The following is a 25,886-nucleotide window of genomic DNA, read 5'->3' as shown; positions in this document are numbered from 1 at the left end:
CCCTTGATCAATAGGTCGTCGAGGTATGGGATTACCAGAATCCCTTTTGAACGCAGGATGGCCATGACAGCTGCCATGACCTTCGTAAAGACCCTGGGAGCAGATGCCAGCCCGAAGGGGAGGGCAGTGAACTGGTAATGATGCTCCCTGATCGCGAATCGGAGGAACCTCTGATGCTGCACGCAAATAGGAATGTGAAGGTACGCATCCCGAATGTCCACTGAGCACAGAAACTCTCCCGGCTCCATGGACGCGATCACCGAGCGCAGAGATTCCATTTTGAAGTGTTGAATCCGAAGGTGGCGGTTCAATCGTTTGAGATCCAGAATCGGACGGAGAGAGCCGTCCTTTTTTGGAACCACGAACAGGTTTGAATAAAACCCGGAAAACCGCTGACGAAAAGGCACCGGCACTACGACTCCCGAGGCGAGGAGCGAATCGACGGCTTGGAGAAGCCCTGGGAGATGAGAGGGCTTTTTGGGAGGACGAGAAAGCATGAAACGTCTTCCTGGGGGCGAAGAAAACTCTATTTTGTAGCCTGACGTGACGATCTCCCTGACCCAGGCGTCGTCGACTACTGAAAGCCAAACCTCTGAGAATAGAAGAAGGCGGCCTCCCACCCTGGAAGGAGTTCCAGGTGGGGGCGACCCGTCATTTATTAGAAAACCTGCGGCTCCGAGATCCCGATGGTTTTGCGGGGTGGCTCTTGGCTCTCCAGCGTGGCGGAGGCCTGAAAGGAGGTTTTCTTCGGTCCCCTTGTGAGGAGGAACGGTCCTGGACGGGGTTTCCTGAAGAGGCAAAAGACCGAAAGGGACGAAAGGACTGGGGACCCCTCCTGTTGAAGGGACGTTTCGGCTTGGACTGGGGTAAGGAGGTACTCTTACCGCCAGTAGCGTCCGAGATCATTTGATCTAGCTGCGAGCCGAAGAGTCTGGAGCCCTGGAAGGGCAGACCCGTGAGCGATTTCTTAGATGCGGGGTCAGCGTTCCACGCCTTTAACCAAAGAATCCGGCGAATGGCGACAATGTTGCCATTAGCCCTGGTAGAGCAGGCCGCTGCATCAAGGGAGGCATTCATCAGGTATTTTCCTGCCAGTGAAATCTGATCCGCTAATTCAGACAGTTCTTCAGCAGGAGCAGAGGCCGAAATGCCCCTGCGCAGGGTCTTGGCCCAGGCTGAAACAGCCTTGGCTACCCATGACGAGGCGAAACTAGGGCAAAGGGAGGCTCCGGAGGCCTCAAATGCTGATTTTGCTAGCGCCTCGATTTGTCTGTCCGAGGGGTCCTTAAGGGAAGCCGCGTCCGGAATAGACAGAACTGTCTGTGAGGATAGCCTGGACACAGGCGGGTCGACCTTAGGAGACTCGGACCACTTGGAGACCAGGTCGGAGTGAAAAGGGTATAACACATCAAGCAGTTTCCTGCCTGGGAAACGCTTGCCAGGGTTTTCCCAGTGAGTGGCGGTAGTGTTGTCAAACTCCTTGTGATTAGGGAAAACCCTAGAGGGACGTTTAATCCGTTTAAAAGCAACGGAGACGTCCTGAGAGCTTGCCTCATCCTCCTTAAGATCAAGCGTCTGAATGATAGCTGAGATAAGGCTATCAACCATGTCTTGTGTTCCGGAAGTCTGATCTGCATCCGAGTCAGATTCCGACTGAGAGGTGACATCAGACCCGAGGTCCGCCTGTGAGGAAGGGGAACGGGCAGATAGGGGAATCCCGATGTGGTCCGGTGAACTGGAGAAGGATCTAGATAAAGTCCGTTTTCTGTCTCTTTTGTCCGGTCTGCCTCTGTGAGAGTCTAGGACAGGTGCGGGCGAATCGCCGTGAGAGGCGTTCGTGGCACTGGTGGCATTAGAGAGAAGCGGGATGCGTTCAAGTGCCTGGACCAGGGACTGAGAAACCTTAGTCAGGTCGGACACAGATTGAGACATAGCAACAGCCCACTCCGGGGGAGGGGGGGTGCACTCGTCCCGGGACCCTGAAGCTTCCAGGGGAGCTGACATGGTGGGAGGAACGCAGGACGGGCAGAAAGGAGATGGCTGACCTGAAACCCACTTTTTCTTACAGTGAGCGCAGGCGTAATGGATGGCCGTAGGGGCAAAGGCCGGGGTGGGGTCGGACATAGGTGGATATTACCTTGTCCCCAGAGAATACTGCCAGGTGGAGTAGGAGGTAGCGCTGAGCCTGGTGAAAGACAGCGGTAACCGCAGGTGCCTGTGTTCCCCCGAGAAATCCTGTGTCCCACGCGATGAGCAGACGCTGACAGGGAGCAGGAAGCAGGAGAAAAGAGCGCGGAGAAAGTGCGACGCTGTGGGCGTGCACAGGACCGAAGGGGGGAAAGAAAGGAACGCCCCCTGTAAAACTGAAAGCAATCCGGCCGCTATACCGTCGACCGCCACAAGAGGGCGCTCAAGCGGCAAGAAAGGGAAAATGAGGCAGAGAGAAATGGCGGGCGAACGAGCCTGCAAGTTTGAATAAGGAGGGAAAAGATGCCAGCCTTCCTGCTCTCATTCCTACGTGGTCTCAACGCCCGAATATGCAGCCCACTTCCCTGTCAGATGCTCCCCTATGGTAAGAGGAGATCGCTGCTGGGCAGGGTATTGGTGGGGATGGGGGGTTTGTTGATTGAAGATTCCCTACCTGCAGATGAGGAATCATCAGGATCCCTGGTAGATAGAGGGTCCTGGAAGTAGTCCTCCTTCCCGCGCCACGACTCTCCGGCGCAGAAGACGGCGTCGACCCCTGAACAGGGGGAGAGGGTCACTGGATGTGACCGCCGTCTTCCTCTCAGCCCGCTCCGAGGAGAGGGATGAGGAGGGGAAACAGGCAGGACTGGCCACCGAAGAAAGGGTCACCCTGAACACCCAAATGGGTGACAGGGGACAAAGTCCTGCCCAGCGGGTCCGAGAGGGTGCGATGTGGGTGATACCACACTGCTCTCTCGGTCGCTCAAAGTGGGGAAGACAGGGTGAGAAAACTGCACCCTGTTACCCTGAAGAAAGAGTCTGAAAAAGAAAGGGGAAATGATTAAAAACACACAACAAATCCCTGTAAAAGAAATGCGGATCTGGTGTTAGATCCAGGTCCGCCTCCTACAGACACTAAGCAAAAACTGAGTTGCCTGGTGCCTGTCGGAGGGTGTATACTGCCGGGGAGGAGTTACTTCTTTATTTGCATAGTGTCAGCCTCCTAGTGACAGCAGCATACACCCATGGTTACCTGTGTCCCCCAATGAAGCGAGAAAGAAAAAAAAAATTGTATCGCTGAAAACATCTTGTCCCACAAAAAAACAAGCCGCCATACAGCTCAGTCAGGTGAGATTAAAAAAAAAAAAAAGTTATAGCTCTCAGAATACAGTGATGTAAAAACAATTTCAAAGAATAAGGCTGTTATCACTTGACCATATGGGGAGCTTTGCACTGTGCCTGAAAAGTAGTTTTTGACTATGAGGTAGAAGAATTTGCGTAATAAATTGGAACAATTCATTTTCTCCTTATCAGCCCTTTTGAAAATTAAAAATTTAGGGCCAAAGAGACATTTTATTTATTGGGAAAAAAAAAAAAATCAGTATATTTCCATTTACTTAGCCTAATGTTATACAATTCTGTGAGTTGCCTGCAGGTTAAAAATGCTTACTACACCCCTAGATGAATTCCAGAGGTGTAGTTTCCAAAATGGGGTCATCTGTAGGGGGTTTCTGCTGTTTTGGCATGTCAGGGGCTCTTCAAATGTGACATGACATCCGCAGTCTATTCCAGCCAAAATTGTGCTCCACAGTTCAATTGGTCCGCCTTTTCTTCAAAGCCCTGCCGTGGGCCCAAACAGTAGTTTTCACATATGGGGTATCTGTGTACCCAGGAGAAACTGCACAATAGTACAGTTCACAAATAAATGAATAAAATGTAGTTAAAATATAATAAAAAATTATCCACCATGATAGAAAGAAGAAGAAAAAAAAATCTATGCCTACTATGCATAGATATGAATTGGGTCGTTCCTAGATCTGTTAGAACATGGAGATGATTCACTGAATGAGGATTAGCCGAGTGGGGGAATAACCTGTCAAACCTCAATCCGTGGTGCTTTCGTTGTCTCCAGTGCTCCGGCCGGCTGCACCAATTTGAGACACTCCAGAAAAAGACTGCCGCTTTCAGAAATAGTGATGTCACTTTCTACGGGTCTCCCCATGGGAAAAAACAGTAGTCCATGATTCTATCCGATGTGATTCAGAGGCAACGTCCTCCTTCCTAACCTTTATTTGAATTTTGTGTAGCATTTTATGCACATAGGCAGCAAGTGCAATGTTTTATGCAGATTAGTATTCTTTGGCAAAAAGATAGCGCTACTGCAATCTTTGAAATTGTATCGATAATTTCTCCTGTAAGGCTTCTTTCACACTTGCGTCGGTACGGGGCCGTCGCTAAGCGTCAGGGCGACATATAGACGCACGTTGTGAAAATTTGGCACGACGTGGGCAGTGGATGCAGTTTTTCAACGCATCCGCTGCCCATTCTAAAGTCCAGGGAGGAGGGGGAGGCATTCCGGCCGCACATGCGCGGTAGGAAATGGCGGACGCGACGTACGAAAAAACGTTCCCTTGAACGTTTTTTCATGCCGACGGTCCGCCAAAACACAAAGCATCCAGTGCACGACGGACATGACGTATGGCCATACGTCGCGATCCGTCGGCAATACAAGTCTATGGGCAAAAAATGCATCCTGCGGGCACATTTGCAGGATCCGTTTTTTTCCCCAAAACGACGCATTGCGATGGACGTCACAACGCAAGTGTGAAAGAAGCCTTACCCTTATGAAAATGAAACAATTTGGAGCATTTTTAGCGGGAAAAATATATTTTTTAGCAGCATACACCCACGGTCTGTGTCCCCCAATGAGGCAAAGGAGAAAATGTATTTTTTGGAATTTTCTTGGCTCAACGCTATAAAATTCTGTGAAACACCCATGGGTTCAGATGCTCAACACACCTCTAGATAATTGAGTAGTGTGGTTTTTGAAATGGGGTCACATGTGGGGGGTGCACAATGTTTAGGCACATCAGAGGCTCTGCAAACATGACGTCCACTATCCCAGACAATTTTGTGCTTCAAAAGTCAAAATGATGCCCCTTCCCTTCCAGGCCCTGCATCTAAACAATTTTCCACAAGATATGTGGGAGCAATCTACTCAGGAGAAATTTTTGGAGGGAAAATGTAAAATATTTTTTTTTTTTCCTTCCACGTTGCTTTAATTTTTGTGAAGCACCTCAAAAGGTTAATAAACTTCTTCAATGTGGTTTTGAGCACCTTGAGGGGTGCAGTTTTTTATAACGGTGTCACGTGTGCATTTTCTCTCATATAAACCCATAAAAGTCACTTCAAATGTGATGTGGTTTCAACAAAAAAGGTTTTGTAAATGGGTGTTAAAAAAAAAAAAAATTGCTGATAAACGTTCAACCCTTCTAAAAAAAGTAACATTAAAAAAATTAAGTCTAAAAAACGATGCTTATGTAAAGCAGACATGTGGTAAATATATTTATTAACAATTGTGTGTGGTATAATACCTGGTTTAAGGAAATAAAAATTAAAAGTTTGAAAATTTGCTATATTTTCACCAAAAACCTGATATTTTTTACAAATAAATGCCAAAAATTCCCCTAAATTTACCACTAGCATGAAATACAATATGTTGCATAAAAACAATCACTGGGATCCTTTGAAGTATTCCAGAGTTATTACCACAAAGTGACACTGGTCAGAATTGTAAGATTTGGCCTGGTCAGAAACATGAAAACAGGTTCGAGGATGAAGGGGAGGGGTGTTTGATATAATTGTTTTATCACTTTCAGATATTTATTTTTGTTCAAAATAAGTTCAAAAGCTTAACCATGACATACAAATCCATCCACAACCTTTCTCCTCCATACATCTGTGACCGTGTCTCCCGGTACTTACCAGCACACAACCTCCGATCCTCACAAGATCTCCTTCTCTACTCCCCTCTTATCTTTTCTTCCCACAATCACATACAAGATTTCTCCCATGCATTCCCCCTACTCTGAAACCAGGACTTTGGATTCAGTAGACCAAACCTTCCCTGACTCCACAGCACCCCCTCACTACTGAAGCATATACAAGTGCAGCACAGATTCATCTCAACTAAAAGCCGAGACCCTTAGTTCAGGAATAACAGACATTTGTAGGAAATTAGTAACTTTCCCAAATTCTTATGAAAACATTTACAGTATACATTGTATTGTACTACTGTATCCAACTTATTATATATTTTAGGAATCTGTGCAGTTTATACAAATGCCACCAAAATGGAGATAGACTTCATGGACTAAATGGCAATATAAGAAAAAAATAATCCATGGGAGTGCCAAGAGGAAAACAGACCCCTCGTGGTGCAATTAGTCACTGGCAGAAGTGATCAGAGTCATAGAACTCATCGAGCCCTGACAAGCTAGGCAACACCCAGAGACCATGCAATCGCCTAGTCCAATGTTTCTCAACTCCAGTCCTCAAGACCCCACCACAGGTCATGTTTTCAGGATTTCCTTAGTATTGCACAGGTGATAATTTCATCACCTGCTCAAGCATTAATTCCAGCACCCGTGCAATACAAAGGAAATCCTGAGAACATGACCTGTTGTGGGGTCTTGAGGACTGGAGTTGAGAAACACTAGCCAAGTCCAATTGAGGCAGCAGCCATATTGCTTTTTTGAGTTAACCATGATCATTGAGCTCTATGCTGGAAAAGAGAAGACAGGAATGGCTATAAACTTCAAAATTGCAAGAGCTTTAAACCTGCACCGTACACTTACATTTAAACCCCATGATCAAAGGCTGCATTTGTCCAGTGCTTGGTTATTTTCAGATTACACAAGTACATTTAAGAAACCCGTAGCTTAACCCCTTCCCGACCTTTGACGCCACGTAGGCGTCATGAAAACCCGTGCCAATCCGACCTATGACGCCTATGTGGCGTCATGGAAAGATCGCATCCCTGCAGATCGGGTGAAAGGGTTAACTCCTATTTTACCCGATCTGCAGGGAGAGGGGGAGTTGTACTTCAGCCCAGGGGGGGTGGCTTCACCCCCACCCCCCCCCCGTGGCTACGATCGCTCTGATTGGCTGTTGAAAGTGAAACAGCCAATCAGAGCGATTTGTAATATTTCACCTATGAAAATGGTGAAATATTACAATCCAGCCATGGCCGATGCTGCAATAGCATCTGCCATGGCTGGAGACCCCGATCTGCCCCCCCCACCCCACCGATCGCCCCCCCAGTCGTCCTTTCTGCCCCGATCTCCTGTCCGCTCCCCTCCTCCCTCCTGTCCGCTCCCCCGGTCCTCCGATCCCCCCCCCCCCCCCCCCTTCGTGTTCCGATCCCACCCCCCCATACTTACCTAGCTTCCATGTCCCTCCCGGTGTCCGGCCGTCCTCTCCATGGGCGCCGCCATCTTGGAAAATGGCGGGCGCATGCGCAGTGCGCCCGCCGAATCTGCCAGCCGGCAGATTCATTACAAGTACATTTTGATCGCTGTGGTAGGTTCTATCACAGCGATCAAAATAAAAAAATAATAAATAAAACCCCTCCCTTTATCACCCCCATAGGTAGGGACAATAATAAAATAAAGAAAATATTTTTTTTTCTTTTTCCACTAGGGTTAGGGTTAGAACTAGGGTTAGAACTAGGGGTAGGGTTAGGGTTATGGCATGTGCACACAGAGCGGATCGGCCGCGGATCCGCAGCGGATCGGCCACGGATCCGCAGCGGATCGGCCGCGGATCCGCAGCGGATCGGCCGCGGATCCGCAGCGGATCGGCCGCGGATCCGCAGCGGATCGGTCGCGGGTCCGCAGCGGATCGGTCGCGGGTCCGCAGCGGATCGGTCGCGGGTCCGCAGCGGATCGGCCGCGGGTCCGCAGCGGATCGGCCGCGGGTCCGCAGCGGATTGGCCGCGGGTCCGCAGCGGATTGGCCGCTGCGAATTCGAAGCAGTTTTCCATCAGGTTTACAGTACCATGTACACCTAAGGAAAACCAAATCCGCTGTGCCCATGGTGCGGAAAATTCCGTGCAGAAACGCTGCGTTGTATTTTCCGCAGCATGTCAATTCTTTGTGCGGATTCCGCAGCGTTTTACACCTGTTCCTCAATAGGAATCCGCAGGTGAAATCCGCACAAAAAAACACTGGAAATCTGCTGTAAATCCGCAGGTAAAACGCAGTGCCTTTTACCTGCAGATTTTTCAAAAATCGTGCGGAAAAATCTCACACGAATCCGCAACGTGGGCACATAGCCTTAGGGTTAGGGTTGGAATTAGAGTTAGGGTTGGAATTAGGGCTAGGGTTTGAAATAGGGTTAAGATTAGGCTTGTGGTTAGGGTTACGGATAGGGTTACGGGTGTGTTGGGGTTACAGTTGTGGTTAGGGTTGGGATTAGGGTTACGGTTGGGATTAGGGTTAGGATTAGGGTTAGGGTTGGAATTAGGGTTACGGGTGTGTTGCGGTTAGGGTTGTGGTTAGGGGTGTGTTGGGGTTAGGGTTGTGATTAGGGTTATGGCTACAGTTGGGATTAGGATTAGGGGTGTGTTGGGGTTAGTGTTGAAGTTAGAATTGAGGGGATTCCACTGTTTGGGCACATCAGGGGTCTCCAAACGCAACATGGCGCCACCATTGATTCCAGCCAATCTTGCGTTCAAAAAGTCAAATGGTGCTCCCGCCCTTCCAAGCCCCGACGTGCGCCCAAACAGTGGTTTACCCCCACATTTGGGGTACCAGCGTACTCAGGACAAACTGGGCAACAACTGTTGGGGTCCAATTTCTCCTGTTACCCTTGCAAAAATAAAAAATTACTTGCTAAAACATAATTTTTTAGGAAAGAACAATTATTTTTTATTTTCACGGCTCTGCGTTATAAACTTCTGTGAAGCACTTGGGGGTTGAAAGTGCTCACCACACATCTAGATAAGTTCCTTCGGGGGTCTAGTTTCCAAAATGGGGTCACTTGTGGGGTGTTTCTACTGTTTAGGCACATCAGGGGCTCTGCAAATGCAATGTGACGCCCGCAGACCATTCCATCAAAGTCTGCATTTCAAATGTCACTACTTCCCTTCCGAGCCCTGACGTGTGCCCAAACAGTGGTTTACCCCCACATATGGGGTATCAGCATACTCACAACAAACCGGGCAACAAATATTGGGGTCCAAATTCTCCTGTTACCCTTGTGAAAATAAAAAATTGCTTGCTAAAACATCTTTTTTGAGGAAAGAAAAATGATTTTTTATTTTCACGGCTCTGCGTTGTAAACTTCTGTGAAGCATTTGGGGGTTGAACGTGCTCACCACACATCTAGATAAGTTCCCTTGGGGGTCTAGTTTCCAAAATGGAGTCAATTGTGGGGAGTTCCTACTGTTTAGGCACATCAGGGGCTCTGCAAACGCAACCTGACGCCCGCAGAGCATTCCATCAAAGTCTGCATTTCAAAACGTCACTACTTCCCTTCCGAACCCCGACGTGTGCCAAAACAGTGGTTTACCCCCACATATGGGGTATCAGCGTACTCAGGAGAAACTGGACAACAACTTTTGGGGTCCAATTTCTCCTGTTACCCTTGGGAAAATAAAAAATTGTGGGCTAAAAAATCATTTTTGAGAAAAGAAAAATTATTTTTTATTTTCATGGCTCTGCGTTATAAACTTCTGTGAAGCACTTGGGGGTTCAAAGTGCTCACCACACATCTAGATTAGTTCCTTGGGAGGTCTAGTTTCCAAAATGGGGTCACTTGTGCGGGAGCTCCAATGTTTAGGCACACAGGGGCTCTCCAAACGCGACATGGTGTCCGCTAATGATTGGAGCTAATTTTCCATTCAAAAAGCCAAATGGCGTGCCTTCCCTTCCGAGCCCTGCCGTGCGCCCAAACAGTGGTTTACCCCCACATATGGGGTATCATCGTACTCAGGACAAACTGGACAACCACATTTGGGGTCCAATTTCTCCTATTACCCTTGGGAAAATAAAAAATTCTGGGCTAAAAATCATTTTTGAGGAAAGAAAAATTATTTTTTATTTTCACGGCTCTGCGTTATAAACTTCTGTGAAGCACCTGGGGGTTATAAGTGCTCACTATGCATCTAGATAAGTTCCTTGGGGGGTCTAGTTTCCAAAATGGGGTCACTTGTAGGGGAGCTCCAATGTTTAGGCACACAGGGGCTCTCCAAACGTGACATGGTGTCCGCTAACGATTGGAGCTAATTTTCCATTCAAAAAGTCAAATGGCGCTCCTTCCCTTCCGAGCCTTACCATGTGCCCAAACAGTGGTTTACCCCCACATGTGAGGTATTGGTGTACTCAGGAGAAATTGCCCAACAAAATTTAGGATCCATTTTATCCTTTTGCCCATGTGAAAATGAAAAAATTGAGGCTAAAATAATTTTTTTGTGAAAAAAAAGTACTTTTTCATTTTTACGGATCAATTTGTGAAGCACCTGGGGGTTTAAAGTGCTCACTATGCTTCTAGATAAGTTCCTTGGGGGGGTCTAGTTTCCAAAATGTGGTCACTTGTGGGGGAGCTCCAATGTTTAGGCACATGGGGGCTCTCCAAACGTGACATGGTGTCCGCTAAAGATTGGAGCCAATTTTTCATTCAAAAAGTCAAATGGTGCTCCTTCCCTTCCGAGCCCTGCCGTGCGCCCAAACAGTGGTTTACCCCCACATATGAGGTATCAGCGTACTCAGGACAAATTGGACAACAACGTCCCTGGTCCAGTTTCTCCTTTTACCCTTGGGAAAATAAAAGAATTGTTGCTAAAAGATCATTTTTGTGACTGAAAAGTTAAATGTTCATTTTTTACTTCCATGTTGCTTCTGCTGCTGTGAAACACCTGAAGGGTTAATAAACTTCTTGAATGTGGTTTTGAGCACCTTGAGGGGTGCAGTTTTTAGAATGGTGTCACTTTTGGGTATTTTCAGCCATATAGAACCCTCAAAATGACTTCAAATGTGAGGTGGTCCCTAAAAAAAATGGTTTTGTAAATTTTGTTGTAAAAATGAGAAATCACTGGTCAAATTTTAACCCTTATAACTTCCTAGCAAAAAAAAAAATTGTTTCCAAAATTGTGCTGATGTAAAGTAGACATGTGGGAAACGTTATTTATTAACTATTTTGTGTCACATAACTCTCTGGGTTAACAGAATAAAAATTCAAAATGTGAAAATTGCGAAATTTTCAAAATTTTCGCCAAATTTCCGTTTTTTTCACAAATAAACTCAGAAATTATCGACCTAAATTTACCACTAACATGAAGCCCAATATGTCACGAAAAAACAATCTCAGAATCGCTAGGATCCGTTGAAGCGTTCCTGAGTTATTACCTCATAAAGGGACACTGGTCAGAATTGCAAAAAACGGCAAGGTCATTAAGGCCAAAATAGGCTGGGTCATGAAGGGGTTAATACAGCCAAGATATAAAAAATATCAAATACTTACAGGTTACCCTGGTTCAGGAGGTAGCAGCAACGATCCCAACTTTCTGGGCAGCGTCTTTCTTTGCCTGGTGAGCTTGTAAAACTGCTACAGCTTCTTCCACCTGAAGAAAAGCAATTCACAAAATGGTAACCTTATCCGTTGCAATGAGCCTGAGGTTGGCACATTTTTCATTAGACGTTAGGAATGTTCATTTTGTATAATACAGCAGTTTACATGGATATTCACCTTGGAGCGCAGAGATTCTGGAGATTCCAGCATGTGTAGTAGCTCTGAGTTATCAATTTCTAGCAGCATTCCTGTTATTTTACCTGCCAATGAGGGGTGCATGGCTTGGATAAGCGGGAAAAGACGTTCCCCTATAAGAAACAGAAGATTCAAGGAATACACTTACACTGTCACTACTAGCATTCAGGTCACGCAAAAAAAACCCAAAAAAAGTTCTACATATAGAAACTACGCCACAGCTGACTCACCTAGCATTTGTTTCTGTTCTTGGGGAGGGGCAGCGGCCAGCATTGAAGCCGTCAGTGGCTCCTGTCCCTGCACATGGACAGCAGGCTGGGGGTTCTGATTGAAAAGGATATTACTTTACTATTGAGTATATAGATGTGTTCTAAGCTGTGCAGCGGTATAAAAAGCTTATTCTAAACACACATGGGTCTGATTGTTGGATAGAAACACTGAGATGGCTGCCTGACATACAACTGTTACAGAGTACAATCATAACATTGCAGCAAATCACAGTTGGGATAGCCGAATACATTGAGTCTTTGCAGCAGATTTTTCTGCAACAAAAATAGAAGGGTTGGCTAGCAAGAAAAACTGTAAAATATGAACATTTTTGAAGCGTTTTTCCCATTCAATTGAACAGGTGAAAAACACTGGAAGAATTGAATTGCTTCAGATTTTAAGATGCTTTGATCCGGAAAGAAAAAAAATAAGCGGCAACAGCATGAGATAACATCTCATTCACTTTGCTTGTACTGTAAAGTGCATTTTTTTTACCCTTGCAAACATGTGGAAAAACTGCAACATGTAAATAAGCCCTAAAACTGCATGGGTGAATATGCCTTGAAAGGGGTTAAAAAAGCTATTTTAATAAGCCAAGATTGACTGTTGAAAGGACCTCAGTTTTCTGAGCCAAGATAAGGGATGAAAATACACACACAAAAAAAATTAGCATATGCTAATTCTGCTTTTATACAACTTGCCCGTGGCATTTACTTGGAGGGACAGGCATGGAGGGCTCCTAAAAAGTCTTCCTGCTCAGAGTCAGTTAACATGTTGTCAAGCTGAACTGGTCACGATGTAAGAGTGGCTGCAGAGCTAAATAAAACGAGTTTGATTTGAATTTTCCCTAGCAATTTTGTAGATATTAGCAAGCTAAGTATCCTAATGAGTTAATTATTGTTTAAGGGGTATTCCCATCTCCAAGAACCTCTCCCAATATGTAGGAAGTGTAATATTAGCGAATCAGAAGAACGATACTATATTTCTAAATGGAGGTATTTGCCATGTTGATTACCCCCCATGTGTAGAGCTTTGCAGTAGCTTAAGTATCCATGATTAAGACCACTAAATGCTAACTACTTACTATAAGAGTGGTCATAACTAGAGATGAGCATATTTGCTTGTGTTCCCTCTTACTCGGCAAGCTGCAGACGGAACCCGGCTTCCTGGATCGCGCTGGCCGATCAGCTGATCAGTGCTGCAGCTGCATGTGTCGCGGCTGTGTGACACTCACGACACATGCATGGAGAGCCCAACAAACAGATTCTCCATACATGTGTCATGACTATCACACAGCCGCGGCACCGATCAGCTGATCGTCCGGCGCGATCCAGGAAGCCGGGTTCCATCTGCAGCTTGCCGAGTAAGCGGGAACCCAAGCAAATTCGCTCTTCTCTAATCATAACCATGGATACTTAAGCTACTGCAACGCCCCACACATGGGGGTAAGACATATAGCGGATCAGAAGAACTATACTACATTTCTCACTGATTCAAGACAAAAAGTCCTTAACCCCTTACTGACCTCGGACGGGATAGTACGTCCGACGTCAGGTCCCCTGCTTTGATGCAGGGCTCCGCGGTGAGCCCGCGTCAAAGCCGGGACATGTCAGCTGTTTTGAACAGCTGACATGTGCCCGCAATAGCGGCGGGTGAAATCGCGATTCACCCGCCGCTATTAACTAGTTAAATGCCGCTGTCAAACGCAGACAGCGGCATTTAACTACCGCATCCGGCCGGGCGGCCGGAAATGACGTCATCGCCGACCCCCGTCACACGATCGGAGGTCGGCGATGCTTTAGAATGGTAACCATAGAGGTCCTTGAGACCTCTATGGTTACTGATCTCCGGCAGCTGTGAGCGCCACCCTGTGGTCGGCGCTCACAGCACACCTGATTTTCTGCTACATAGCAGCGATCTGATGATCGCTGTTATGTAGCAGAGCCGATCGTGCTGTGCCTGCTTCTAGCCTCCCATGGAGGCTATTGAAGCATGGCAAAAGTAAAAAAAAAAAGTAAAAAAAAATGTGAAAATAAAAAAAAAATATATAAAAGTTTAAATCACCCCCCTTTCACCCCAATCAAAATAAATCAATAAAAAAAAAAAAAAAAATCAAACCTACACATATTTGGTATCGCCGCGTTCAGAATCACCCGATCTATCAATTAAAAAAAAAGCATTAACCTGATCGATAAATGGCGTAACGAGAAAAAAATGTGAAACTCCAGAATTACTTTTTTTGTCGCCGCGACATTTCATTAAAATGCAATAACGGGCGATCAAAAGAACGTATCTGCACCAAAATGGTATCATTAAAAACGTCAGCTCGGCACGCAAAAAATAAGCCCTCACCTGACCCCAGATCACGAAAAATGGAGACGCTACGGGTATCGGAAAATGGCGCTTTTTTAAATTTTTTTTTGCAAAGTTTGGAATTTTTTTTCACCACTTAGGGTGAAAAATAACCTAGTCATGTTAGGTGTCTATGAACTCGTAATGACCTGGAGAATGATAATGGCAGGTCAGTTTTAGCATTTAGTGAACCTAGCAAAAAAGCCAAACAAAAAACAAGTGTGGGACTGCACTTTTTTTGCAATTTCACAGCACTTGGAATTTTTTTCCCTGTTTTCTAGTACACGACATGGTAAAACCAATGATGTCGTTCAAAAGTACAACTCTTCCCGCAAAAAATAAGCCCTCACATGGCCAAATTGACGGAAAAATAAAAAAGTTATGGCTCTGGGAAGGAGGGGAGTGAAAAACGAACACGGGAAAATTGAAAATCCCAAGGTCATGAAGGGGTTAAATAATTACTAAGTCCATTTCCAAGGGACAACACTTCAATCTTTCAAAAGACTACACAACTATATTTTGTACACCAGGTTCACAGAGATGGTGCCAAAGAAAAATTTGAAGTGACAACAGATCAATTTTTAAAACTATATTAGTTTTTATTCAATTAAATAAAAAACCATAAAAAGATATTCAGGAACACGAGATAACTGGAAAGAATGGAGATTACAAAAAGGAAATTACAGCAGATATAAAATTGGCAGTTTTCCTAAATACAGCAATATTACGCAGCAAAAAAACTAGAACAATATTTATATACGATAAAGTGCATTGTGCAAAAAAATCATTGTTATACATATAATATAGTAAAGTGCTTTCACTAATTAACCAATTCAATATTTCAGATTGCCACTAGAGGGTAGTATTGCTCAATAGGAGTCAAGCATCGCTATATTTATATATCTACTATATAATTGTCTAAGGGTCACTTCCGTCTGTCCTTCTGTCTGCCACAGATATTCATTGGTTGCGGCCTCTGTGTCATGGAAATTTAAGTCGCTGATTGGTCGCCGCAAAACGACCAATCAGCGACGGGCACAGTCCGGCGGCAAAATTACTTCCCGCAGTCAGTACCCGGCGCCCGCTCCATACTCCCCTCCAGTCAGCGCTCACACAGGGTTAATGGCAGCGGTAACGGCCTGCGCTACATACTGCGCGGCCTGCGCTACATACTGCGCGGCCTGCGCTACATACTGCGCGGCCTGCGCTACATACTGCGCGGCCTGCGCTACATACTGCGCGGCCTGCGCTACATACTGCGCGGGCTGTTATATACTACATGGCCGGCCGGGAACAATCAGCGACAGGCGCAGTCCGGCTGCTAATTGGTCGTGGCCGGCCAAATCCTGTGTATTCAATGTATTCTAAAATCTTCATAAATAAACTAAATACATATTCTAGAATACCCGATGCGTTAGAATCGGGCTACCATCTAGTCATGAAAATTTCTTTGATATTACCTGCGTTTATTTGTGAAAAAAAAAGGAAATTTGGCAAAAATGTTGAAAATTTCGCAATTTTCCAACTTTGAATTTTTATGCCCTTAAATCACAGAGGTATGTCACATAAAATACTTAAGTAACATTTCCCACATGTCTACTTTACATCCGCACAATTTTGGAACCAAAATTTTTTTTTTTGTTAGGGAGTTATAAGGGTTAAAAGTTGACCAGCAATTTCTCATTTTTACACCATTTTGTTTAGGGACCACATCTCATTTGAAGTCATTTTGAGGGGTCTATATGATAGAAAATACCCAAGTGTGACACCATTCTAAAAACTGCACCCCTCAAGGTGCTCAAAACCACATTCAAGAAGTTTATTAACCCTTCAGGTGTTTCACAGGAATTTTTGGAATGTTTAAATAAAAATGAACATTTAACTTTATTTCAAAAAAAATTTACTTCAGCTCCAATTTGTTTTATTTTATTAAGGGTCACAGGAGAAAATGGACCCCAAAAGTTGTTGTACAATTTGTCCTGAGTTTCTCCGATACCCCATATGTGGGGGTAAACCACTGTTAGGGCGCATGGCAGAGCTTGGAATCGAAGGAACGCCATTTGACTTTTCAATGCAAAATTGACAGCAATTGAGATGGCACGCCATGTTGCGTTTGGAGAGCCACTGATGTGCCTAAACACTGAAACACCCCACAAGTGACACCATTTTGGAAAGTTGACCCCCTAAGGAACTTATCTAGATGTGTGGTGAGCACTTTGACCCATTAAGTGATTCACAGAAGTTTATAATGCAGAGCCGTAAAAATAAAAAATCATTTTTTCACAAAAATTATCTTTTCGCCCCCAATTATTTATTTTCCCAAGGGTAAGAGAAGAAATTGGACCTCAAAAGTTGTTGTACAATTTGTTTTGAGTACGCTGATACCCCATATGTGGGGGTAAACCACTGATTGTGCGCACGGGAGAGCTCGGAAGGGAAGGAGCGCTGTTTAACTTTTCAATGCAAAGTTGACAGGAATTGCGATGGGACGCCATGTTGTGTTTGGAGAGCCCCTGATGTGCCTAAACATTGAAACCCCCCACAGGTGACACCATTTTGGAAAGTAAACCCCCTAAGGAACTCATCTAGATGTGTTGTGAGAGCTTTGAACCCCTAAGTGTTTCACTATAGTTTATAACGCAGAGCCGTGAAAATAAAAATTATTTTTTTTTCCACAAAAAATTTTCAGCCCCCAGTTTTGTATTTTTCCAAGGGTAAACAGGACAAATTGGACAACAACTTTTGGGGTCTAATTTCAACTGAGTACGCTGATACCCCATGTGTGTGTGTGTGTGTGTGTGTGTGGGGGGGGGGGGGGGGGGGAAGGAACCACCGTTTGAGCGCATGGCAGAGCTCTGAAGGGAAGGAGCGTCATTTGGAATGCAGACTTAGATGGATTGGTCTGCAGGCGTCACATTGCGTTTGCAGAGTCCCTAATGTACCTAAACAGTAGAAACCCCCCACAAGTAACCCCATATTGGAAACTAGACCCCCCAATGAACTTATCTAGATGTGTTATGAGAACTTTGAACCCCCAAGTGTTTCACTACAGTTTATAACGCAGAGCCGTGAAAATAAAAATCCTTTTTTTTTCCACAAAAATTATTTTTTGCCCCCAGTTTTGTATTTTCCCAAGGGTATCAGGAGAAATTGGACCCCAAAAGTTGTTGTCCAATGTGTCCTGAGTACGCCGACACCCCATATGTTGGGGTAAACCCCTGTTTGGTGCACGGGAGAGCTCGGAAGGGAAGGAGCACGGTTTTACTTTTTCAACGAAGAATTGGCTGGAATTGAGATCGGACTCCATGTCGCGTTTGGAGAGCCTTTGATGTGCCTAAACAGTGGAAACCCCCCAATTATAACTGAAACCCTAATCCAAACACATCCCTAATCCCAAAGGTAACCCTAACCACACCCCTAACCCTAATCCCAACCGTAAATGTAATCCAAACACCAACCCTAACTGTAGCCCCAACCCTAACTGTAGCCCCAACCCTAACTGTAGCCCCAACCCTAATGGGAAAATGGAAATACATTTTTTTAATTTTTCGCTAACTAAGGGGGTGATGAAGGGGGGTTTGATTTACTTTTATAGTGGTTTTTTTTGCGGATTTTTATGATTGCCAGCCGTCACACTGAAAGACGCTTTTTATTGCAAAAAAATTTTGGCGTTACCACATTTTGAGAGCTATAATTTTTCCAAATTTTGGTCCACAGAGTCATGTGAGGTCTTGTTTTTTGCGGGACGAGTTGACGTTTTTATTGGTGACATTTTCAGGCATGTGACATTTTTGATTGCTTTTTATTCTGATTTTTGTGAGGCAGAATGACCAAAAACCAGCTATTCATGAATTTCTTTTGGGGGAGGCGTTTATAACGTTCCGCGTTTGGTAAAATGGATAAAGCAGTTTTTTTCTTCGGGTCAGTACGATTACAGCGATAACTCATTTATAAATCATTTTTATATGTTTTGCCTATTTTATAGAAAAAAAATTATTTTTGCATTGCTTTATTCTGAGGACTAACTTTTTTTATTTTTTCTTTGATGACGCTGTATGGCGGCTCGTTTTTTGCGGGACAAGATGACGTTTTCAGCGGTACCATGGTTATTTATATCAGTCTTTTTGATCGCGTGTTCCACTTTTTGATTGGCGGTTTGATAAAGTTTTTTTTTCTTTTTTTACGGTGTTCACTGAAGGGGTTAACTAGTGGGACAGTTTTATAGGTCATGTCGTTACGGACGCGGCGATACTAAATATGTGTACTTTTGTTGTTTTTTTATTTAGATATAGAAATGTATTTATAGGAAATTTATATATACATATATACACACATATATATATATACATATTTTATTTTATTTATTTATTATTTTTTTTACATATATGTTTTTTTTTTTTTCCACTATAACATTGCCCCGGGGGGGCCATCATGTTATAGTGTAAGATCGCCGATCTGACACTTTGCTGTGCACTGTGTCAGATCGGTGATCTGAAGTGCACAGCTCCTGGAGGCTTCCCGGCGCCTGCTCTGAGCAGGCGCTGTGAAGCCACCTCCCTGCAGGACCCGGATGCCGTGGCCATCTTGGATCCGGGCCTGTTGCAGGGTGGAGGAGGTAACGCGTTGCTCCGGGAGTCTCAGGGAAGCACGCAGGGAGCCCCCTCCCTGCGCGATGCTTCCCTATACCGCCAGAACACTGCGATCATGTTTGATCGCAGTGTGCCGGGGGCGGTCCGTGACCGCTCCTGGCACATAGTGCCGGATGTCAGCTGCGATAGTCAGATTGCATATGACGTACTATCCCATCGGTAGTCATACGGGCCCACCTCGACGGGATAGTACGTCTGATGTCAGAAAGGGGTTAAAGAAGATCACCCGAAGGTATATAGATCCCAGTATTCAATAGCCCCCCCAAAAAAAAAAAATCACATAAAACTAAGAACACTGCAGTTCATTAATACCTGGATGTTACAATGTTCACTAGCTCAGCCGCTGTAAAGACCAACCTCCTGCCCCGACGCGCACGTTTCGCCGCCCTGCTACTTCTAATTGGAAGTATTTGCTATTATAATATCTACACCTACTACATATTCGGATAGAATCTTGGAGATGGGAATACCCCTTTTAAGTCCAAATGGATAGCAACTCACACGGGGAGAAAAAGTACTAGCTCCCAGTGAAAACAGCGACTTGGACTTCATTTTAATAAATAGATCTTTGAATAATAATTTCCAATCACACCACAGCTCCTGGGCAGAGGAGGAAGTAAAAGGGTATACAGATTTTACAGCATGGGATCACATATGCATCTTACTGGGAGGTAAAACAAGCACCTAACAGAAAGAATAGTTTGTGATCCTGTGCTGTCCTCTGTATACTCTTTTGCTTCTTCCTCCCCTGCCCAGGAGATGTGGCATGATCAGACCATGTCCCTGTATGGTCAGACAAAGCCATTACACAGTACACAGCAGGGGCACATTTGTAATATTATCAGCACCGGAACATTATTATTATTTTATTTTTTTTTAACATCCAATTGTGAAACGTTTATTCCATAATCTAGTGTTCAACCCCTTCATTACATGTGCAGTGTATATACAGCACATGTCAAGTCTCCCCTTTGATGTGGGCTACAGCGCTGAGAATGCATGCACCTGAAGCATGTCACAAACCATGCCCATCAGCACCCCTGTCAAATGATCACAGGGTGCTGATGGGTTCGCATTACAACCCGGGGTCTGCAGGAGACCCCTGTGGTTGTCAGCCAATCAGCCCAGTAGTCGGCGTTTATAGCAAATGAGCATTTCTGTTACACAGAGCAGGACAAACCCTGCTCTGTGTAGCACAAGCGATCAGAAGATCGCAGCTTCAAGTATCCTATGGAGACTACTGAAGTATTTAAAAAGCAAAAAAAAAAGTAAAAAAATATATAAAACGTTCAAATCACACTTTTGCTTCATTCAAAATAGAAAGTAAAAAATAAAACATTTGGTATTGCCACATTCAGAGACAACTGATCAAAATATAATTAATCAGATGAGTAAACCGCGAAACGAGAAAAATTAAAAAACGCCAGAATTGTGTTTTTTGGTCTCCACAACTTTGCAATAACATGTAATAGGCGATGCAAACATTGTATCTATCCCAAAATGGCTTGGATAAAAACGTCAGCTCAGCGTGCAAAAAATAAGTCCTCACCCAGAACCAGATCCTGAAAAATGGAGACGCTACAAGTCTCGGAAAAAAAACAAAAAACTATACATGTTTGGTATCTACAGACTCAAAATGACCAGCAGATTCATAATTGCTGGTCAGTTTTAGCATTTGGTACATGTCCAGTACACAATACGGTAAAATCAATGGTGTGGTTCAAAAGTAAAACTCGATCCGCAAAAAACAAGCTCTCACACTACCATATTGACGGAAAAATAAAGTTATGGTTCTGGGAAAAAGGGCAGCAAAAAAAAAATTGCAAAAACTGAATAGCACAGGGGTGAAGGGGTTAAAATGTACTTTGTGGGATGACCCCTTTAACAAAATTTAACTCATTAGGTGCCAAATAATTTGTTCGCCACTATGTCCACAATGGAGAAACAGTCGTATTCCGCTCTGCAGGCACCAATACATAGTGTATCCAGCTCAACATGAAAAGGTCCTCTTGATAAAGCTTACCAATATTACAAGTGGCTGTATTCTTAAGCAACGCACAGCAGACTACTTTGTGTTTCAGGACATGAGTAACAGACAGCATGTACCTGCAGAGGTTGAACCCCAGGGAGTGGGCAACGTGTGTACTTGTATGGAGGCACAGCCCGAGGAGGAGGAGCGGAGACTGGTTGTCGTGGGCCTAATGTCTGAGTAGCAGAAGATACCCCTGTGCGTAAAAAAAATTACACATACACCATTTTAAATTATCAAGTATTCTTACATGAAGCACGTGTTATCCTCCACTGATTAAGTACTGTACATTGCCCAAAAACGTCAATGCCATATACTGAATTAATAGAGCCTAAGATAGGTGTCTTTTTTTTTTTTTTTTTTTAACATTGGGTTATATTTTAACCTTTTCCCACCGCTGCCAATTTTCACTTTGGTCCCCTACCCTCCTTTTTAACAAGTGTTTAAAGTGAACCTGTCAGCAGGATATTGCTAAGTAAACTACAGACACTGTCAGGTTGGTGCCTTATACTGATTGAAAGGATACATGGGTTGATGAAATCCGTCTTGTGGTTGTTGTTTAACCTTTATTTGCAGTTTTCAGTTAATGAGATTCTCATGATCCGGGGCGGTTTGTGGGAGAGGTCTTTATGTGGTGCTCTGCTTACATATGCATTTATATGGGCTTATGACCTGCCTCCTATTTTACATTATGCATATAATGTTGTTGAGGCATATAATGTTGACCATTGTGATGCTTAGAAAAAAAAAAAAAATTTAAGACAAGAGACGGTGAGAGAAGTTAAGAATTTTCTGGACTCAGTAATTTTACCTGAGAGAGTCCCAACAAATATCTGGATAGTTAAAATCTCCCATGATCACTATACCGTACTTTGAGACCAAAGACATCTAATGTAAAAAGAGTTCATCTCAATCTGAGCATGCGCCACCCCCAGCGGTCATTTTCCCGGAGGCCACCGCATCGCATCAATGGATGTGTGGGGGCTTCTGGGCTTTCACAAAATGCCAGCGCAGAACCTGACGCACCAGCCTGGGATGGGATTTCCCGGAGGCCTCCACATCGCAGCAATGGATGTGCGGGGCCTCCGGGGTTTCACAAAATGCCATCGCAGCCCCCGCACCAGCCTGGGATGGGATTTCCCGGAGGCCAGCGCGGCACCGCCAAACCAGCCACACCAGTCTGGGATTGGAGTCATATCGCCGGACCACCGGACACCCCCTGTGACCACCAGTGCTGTCGAGCCCCCTCAGTAAGCTGAATTCGGACTGTAAGACAGACACTCATTTGACATTCCTTTTTTTCCCCTATTTTCCTTCTGAAAATTTGGTGTGCGTCTTATAGTTCGAAAAATACGGTACCTTCAGCAAAATAGTGCTGGAGCATGGGCAGTAGAGTCTATCGCTTGCCAATAGATGCTACTGCGCAAGCACCGTTGGGGCCATTTTCCTGCAAAATTTTTTTTCCAGCAGCAAAATGGCAATGGCACATGCACAGTAGCATTATCACTTCAGTGACCTGTTATATGCTCATAAAGATGAATTTGTGCACTAAGCACCAAATAAAGCCCCCCACCCCACCTAAACAGGCAGCCTCAAAAGTACGAGAATCTAATTACCTGAAAACTGCAAATACAGATTAAACAACCACAAGACAGATTTTATCAACCCAGGTATCATTTTAATCTGTATAAGAGCGCCACCCTGACAGTGTCTGTAGTTTACTTAGCAAACTCCGGATGACAGGTGCGCTTTAAGACCAAATTTTAAATGCAGGTTTTAATTAAAAAAAAAATCCACTGAGCTAAAATTCACCAACTTAAGTGATGTGCAAGAGAACTCTTTACATTGCCTGAACTTGTTATTTTTAAAGGTATGTTTACAGATAAAGATGAATACTATGATATTGAACAAATGTGGCAGAGGTGTAGAGACAGAACACAATGTCAAGCATGTTTTGTCTGGATTTCCTCTGCACTTCTTTAAGCACATATTTACCATTTCTCCTGCACCAAGTAGCAGGAGAGGATGAGTTCACAGTGCATTAGGCCATGTTCACACTTTGCGGGTTTTACCGCGGATCCGCGGCGATTTTGATGCTGCAGGTCCGCAGCAGTTTCCATAGCGTTTACATTTACATGGAAATTTCCCTATGGAAACCGCTGTGCACATGCTGCGGGAAAAACCGCGCAGAAACGCAGCGGTTTACAACCCGCAGCATGTCACTTCTTTGTGCAGAATCGCAGCGATTCTGCACACATAGAAATGCATTGTTCCGCTTACTTCCCGCATGGGGCTGTGCCCACGATGCGGGAAGTAAGCGGATAATGTGCGGTTGCTACCCGGGGTGGAGGAGAGGAAACTCTCCTCCAGGCCCTGGTAACCATATTTGTGGTAAAAAAAAAAAAGAATTAAAATAAAAAATAATGCTATACTCACCTCTCAGCGCTGCACGCGGCCGTCCAGTCTCAGGTTTGCTGTGCGAGCAGGACCTGCGGTGACGTCGCGGTCACATGACCGTGATGACGCCGCGGTCACATGACCGTGACGTCACGAAGGTCCTTCTCGCACAGCATCTTTGGAAACGGACCACCGCGTGCAGCGCCGAGGAGATCGGGACGTCAGAGGGGTCGAGTATAACCATTTTTTTTTATTTTTAACATTACTATTGATGCTGCATATGCAGCATCAATAGTAAAACCAAAGCCCGCAGCGGAAACCGCAAGACAAAACGTGATAAATCTGCAGGGATAACCGCAGCGGTTTTGCCCTGCAGATTTATCAAATCCGCTGCGGGAGAACCCGCAGGGACCCGAACCTAAATGTGCACATAGCCTTACAGTAATCCACTACATAACTACATGTTACAGCAATTATACAAATATGCTGCAGGGCAACTTAAAATGAGAATTTTGAGAGTTTGTGGGCTGCTAAAAGAGGGAAACATAGGGATGAAACATGTTGACTGCACAATACTTGTTTACAGGTAGGTGCAACAAATACAGATTAAAAAATGGAACTTGTGAGAAGACTCCTTATATAAGAGCATGATTACAATGTTTTTAACAAGAGCTGAGAAAGCTCACAATTCAGTTATACTCACCAACTCTCTGGGCTACGTTGGGGACACCACGGGTGCCCTGAGTACTTGAAGGTGGTAGATGGCGTAGTGACTGACGTGGTCCACTCTGGCGCAACGCATTAGGCATGGGTTGAAAGCCTAAAATAAACAAATCAGTCAGTGCGCTAACACGACTATTAAAATAAGGCAGTATCTTTAGGTCTACAACAGTGTTTTACAAATGTTTTACCTTGAGGGCGTCCTGTCTGCTGCCACCGAGGGCCTGGGCGAACTTGAGTCATATGATTAGGTGCATAGTATGTAGGTCTGTTTTGAGCCTGGAAAAGGACAAGCCACATTACAAAGCGATGCATGTGATGGAGCAACTTAAAACTGTAATTTGCCCTACACCTACCTGTGGAACAGCAGACACAAAGTATCCTCCAGGAGCAGGCTGAAATTGGTTGATGAGGGTGTTGGCAGGAAGAGCCCTCATTCCTGCTATACGCTGCATATACTGATTGGTAAGATGAGCTTTCCGTTCTTCCTTTCTTTGAGCCAATGCCACGTAGAGTGGTTTAGACCCTACAATTCTTCCATTCATCTCAGTGACTGCTTTAGTGGCTTCTTCTGGAGAAGAAAAGCAAACAAATCCAAATCCTTTGCTACGGCCATCCTCCAACATTACCTGAAAGGGACATTATGCATTAAAAGGTGGAATTTTATATGTTTATCACAACATTAAAATATGCATAGGTTTGCATGTAGAAGAGGCGTAGAGACAGAGCGCAATGCAATCTATGCTCCGTCTGGATTTCCTCTGCGTTTATCTAGCACTGCATTACCTCTCCCTACACAATATTGAAGGGACAAGATGAGATTCCAGTGCAATAAAGGGAAGCAGGTAATGAAATATTAGTTATAATTTCCAGCAAACACCCATCACCATGAACGGTCCAAAAATTATTTGCAAATATGGTCATAACTACTGTAGATCAATGTAGATTTCACACAGCACCGTAGATGTTCATCATTGGTAAGGCACGTACTCAAGAGCTGTACCGACCCTATAAGCTGTAGCTATATATTTCCACCGTCGCTACACCCATTATCATAACCAGGAGTCAGAGTCCATTTTGGTGGAGTTGGTATAAAATGACAAACTCAAGACTCTTAAAATATATAATAAATTGGGGTAGCGTCGTTCAATGAAGGATGTGTGGTAAATGTTTTCATAAGAATTTGGGAAAGTTTTAAAATGTCCTATAAATGTCTGTTCTGTTCCTGATCTAAGGATCTCGGTTTTTAGTGGATATGAATCCGTGCTGCACTTTATGTACATGCTCAGTACTGAGGCAGTGCTGGGGAGTCGGAGTCAGGGAAATTGATTCAGAGGTTTGGCTTACCAAATGCACAGCCCTAAATTATTTCAGTTATTCAAGACAAAAAGTGAAACTCATTATATAGAGTCATTACAAACAGTGATCTATTTAAAGTTTTTATTTCTGTTAATGTTGATGATTATGGCTTACAGCCAATGAAAACCCTTAAATCATTATCTCAATAAATTAGAATACTTTATAACACCAGCTTGAAAAATTATTTTCAAATCAAAAATGTTGGCCTACTGAAATGTATGTTCAGTAAATGCACTCAATACGTGGTCGGGGCTCCTTTTGTATCAATTACTGCATCAATGCAGCGTGGCATGGAGGCGATCAACCTAGGCAATGCTGAAGTGTTATGGAAGCCCAGGTTGCTGTGATAGCAGCCTTCAACTCGTCTGCATTGTTGGGTC

At 44.4% G+C, this 25,886-nt stretch overlaps 1 protein-coding gene and 2 non-coding genes across 3 annotated transcripts in view; all 3 read right to left on the bottom strand.

Annotated features, from left to right (window-relative positions):
* The window catches only part of PABPC4 (poly(A) binding protein cytoplasmic 4), a 49,745-nt gene that overhangs the window by 4,827 nt on the left and 19,032 nt on the right, over positions 1 to 25,886 (bottom strand). Inside the window, exons 8-14 of the mRNA XM_077296166.1 lie at positions 24,504 to 24,776; positions 24,339 to 24,426; positions 24,131 to 24,247; positions 21,108 to 21,226; positions 11,964 to 12,057; positions 11,716 to 11,846; positions 11,491 to 11,590 (exon numbers count right to left, since the gene is read on the bottom strand). Of these exons, the coding sequence (XP_077152281.1) occupies positions 11,504 to 11,590; positions 11,716 to 11,846; positions 11,964 to 12,057; positions 21,108 to 21,226; positions 24,131 to 24,247; positions 24,339 to 24,426; positions 24,504 to 24,776 (909 nt within the window). The 3' untranslated portion in view covers positions 11,491 to 11,503. The remainder of the gene's footprint in view (positions 1 to 11,490; positions 11,591 to 11,715; positions 11,847 to 11,963; positions 12,058 to 21,107; positions 21,227 to 24,130; positions 24,248 to 24,338; positions 24,427 to 24,503; positions 24,777 to 25,886) is intronic.
* Positions 22,940 to 23,070, bottom strand: LOC143818671 (small nucleolar RNA SNORA55). Its single transcript, XR_013224663.1, has one exon. It is a non-coding gene; the product is annotated as a small nucleolar RNA SNORA55 (small nucleolar RNA).
* LOC143818672 (small nucleolar RNA SNORA55) lies at positions 24,849 to 24,977 on the bottom strand. Its single transcript, XR_013224664.1, has one exon. It is a non-coding gene; the product is annotated as a small nucleolar RNA SNORA55 (small nucleolar RNA).

Source organism: Ranitomeya variabilis, chromosome 3, assembly GCF_051348905.1.
Source record: "Ranitomeya variabilis isolate aRanVar5 chromosome 3, aRanVar5.hap1, whole genome shotgun sequence".
Classification (NCBI taxonomy): domain Eukaryota; kingdom Metazoa; phylum Chordata; class Amphibia; order Anura; family Dendrobatidae; genus Ranitomeya; species Ranitomeya variabilis.
Note: the sequence above shows the minus strand (reverse complement) of the source record. Positions and strands in the feature narration are given on the sequence as shown.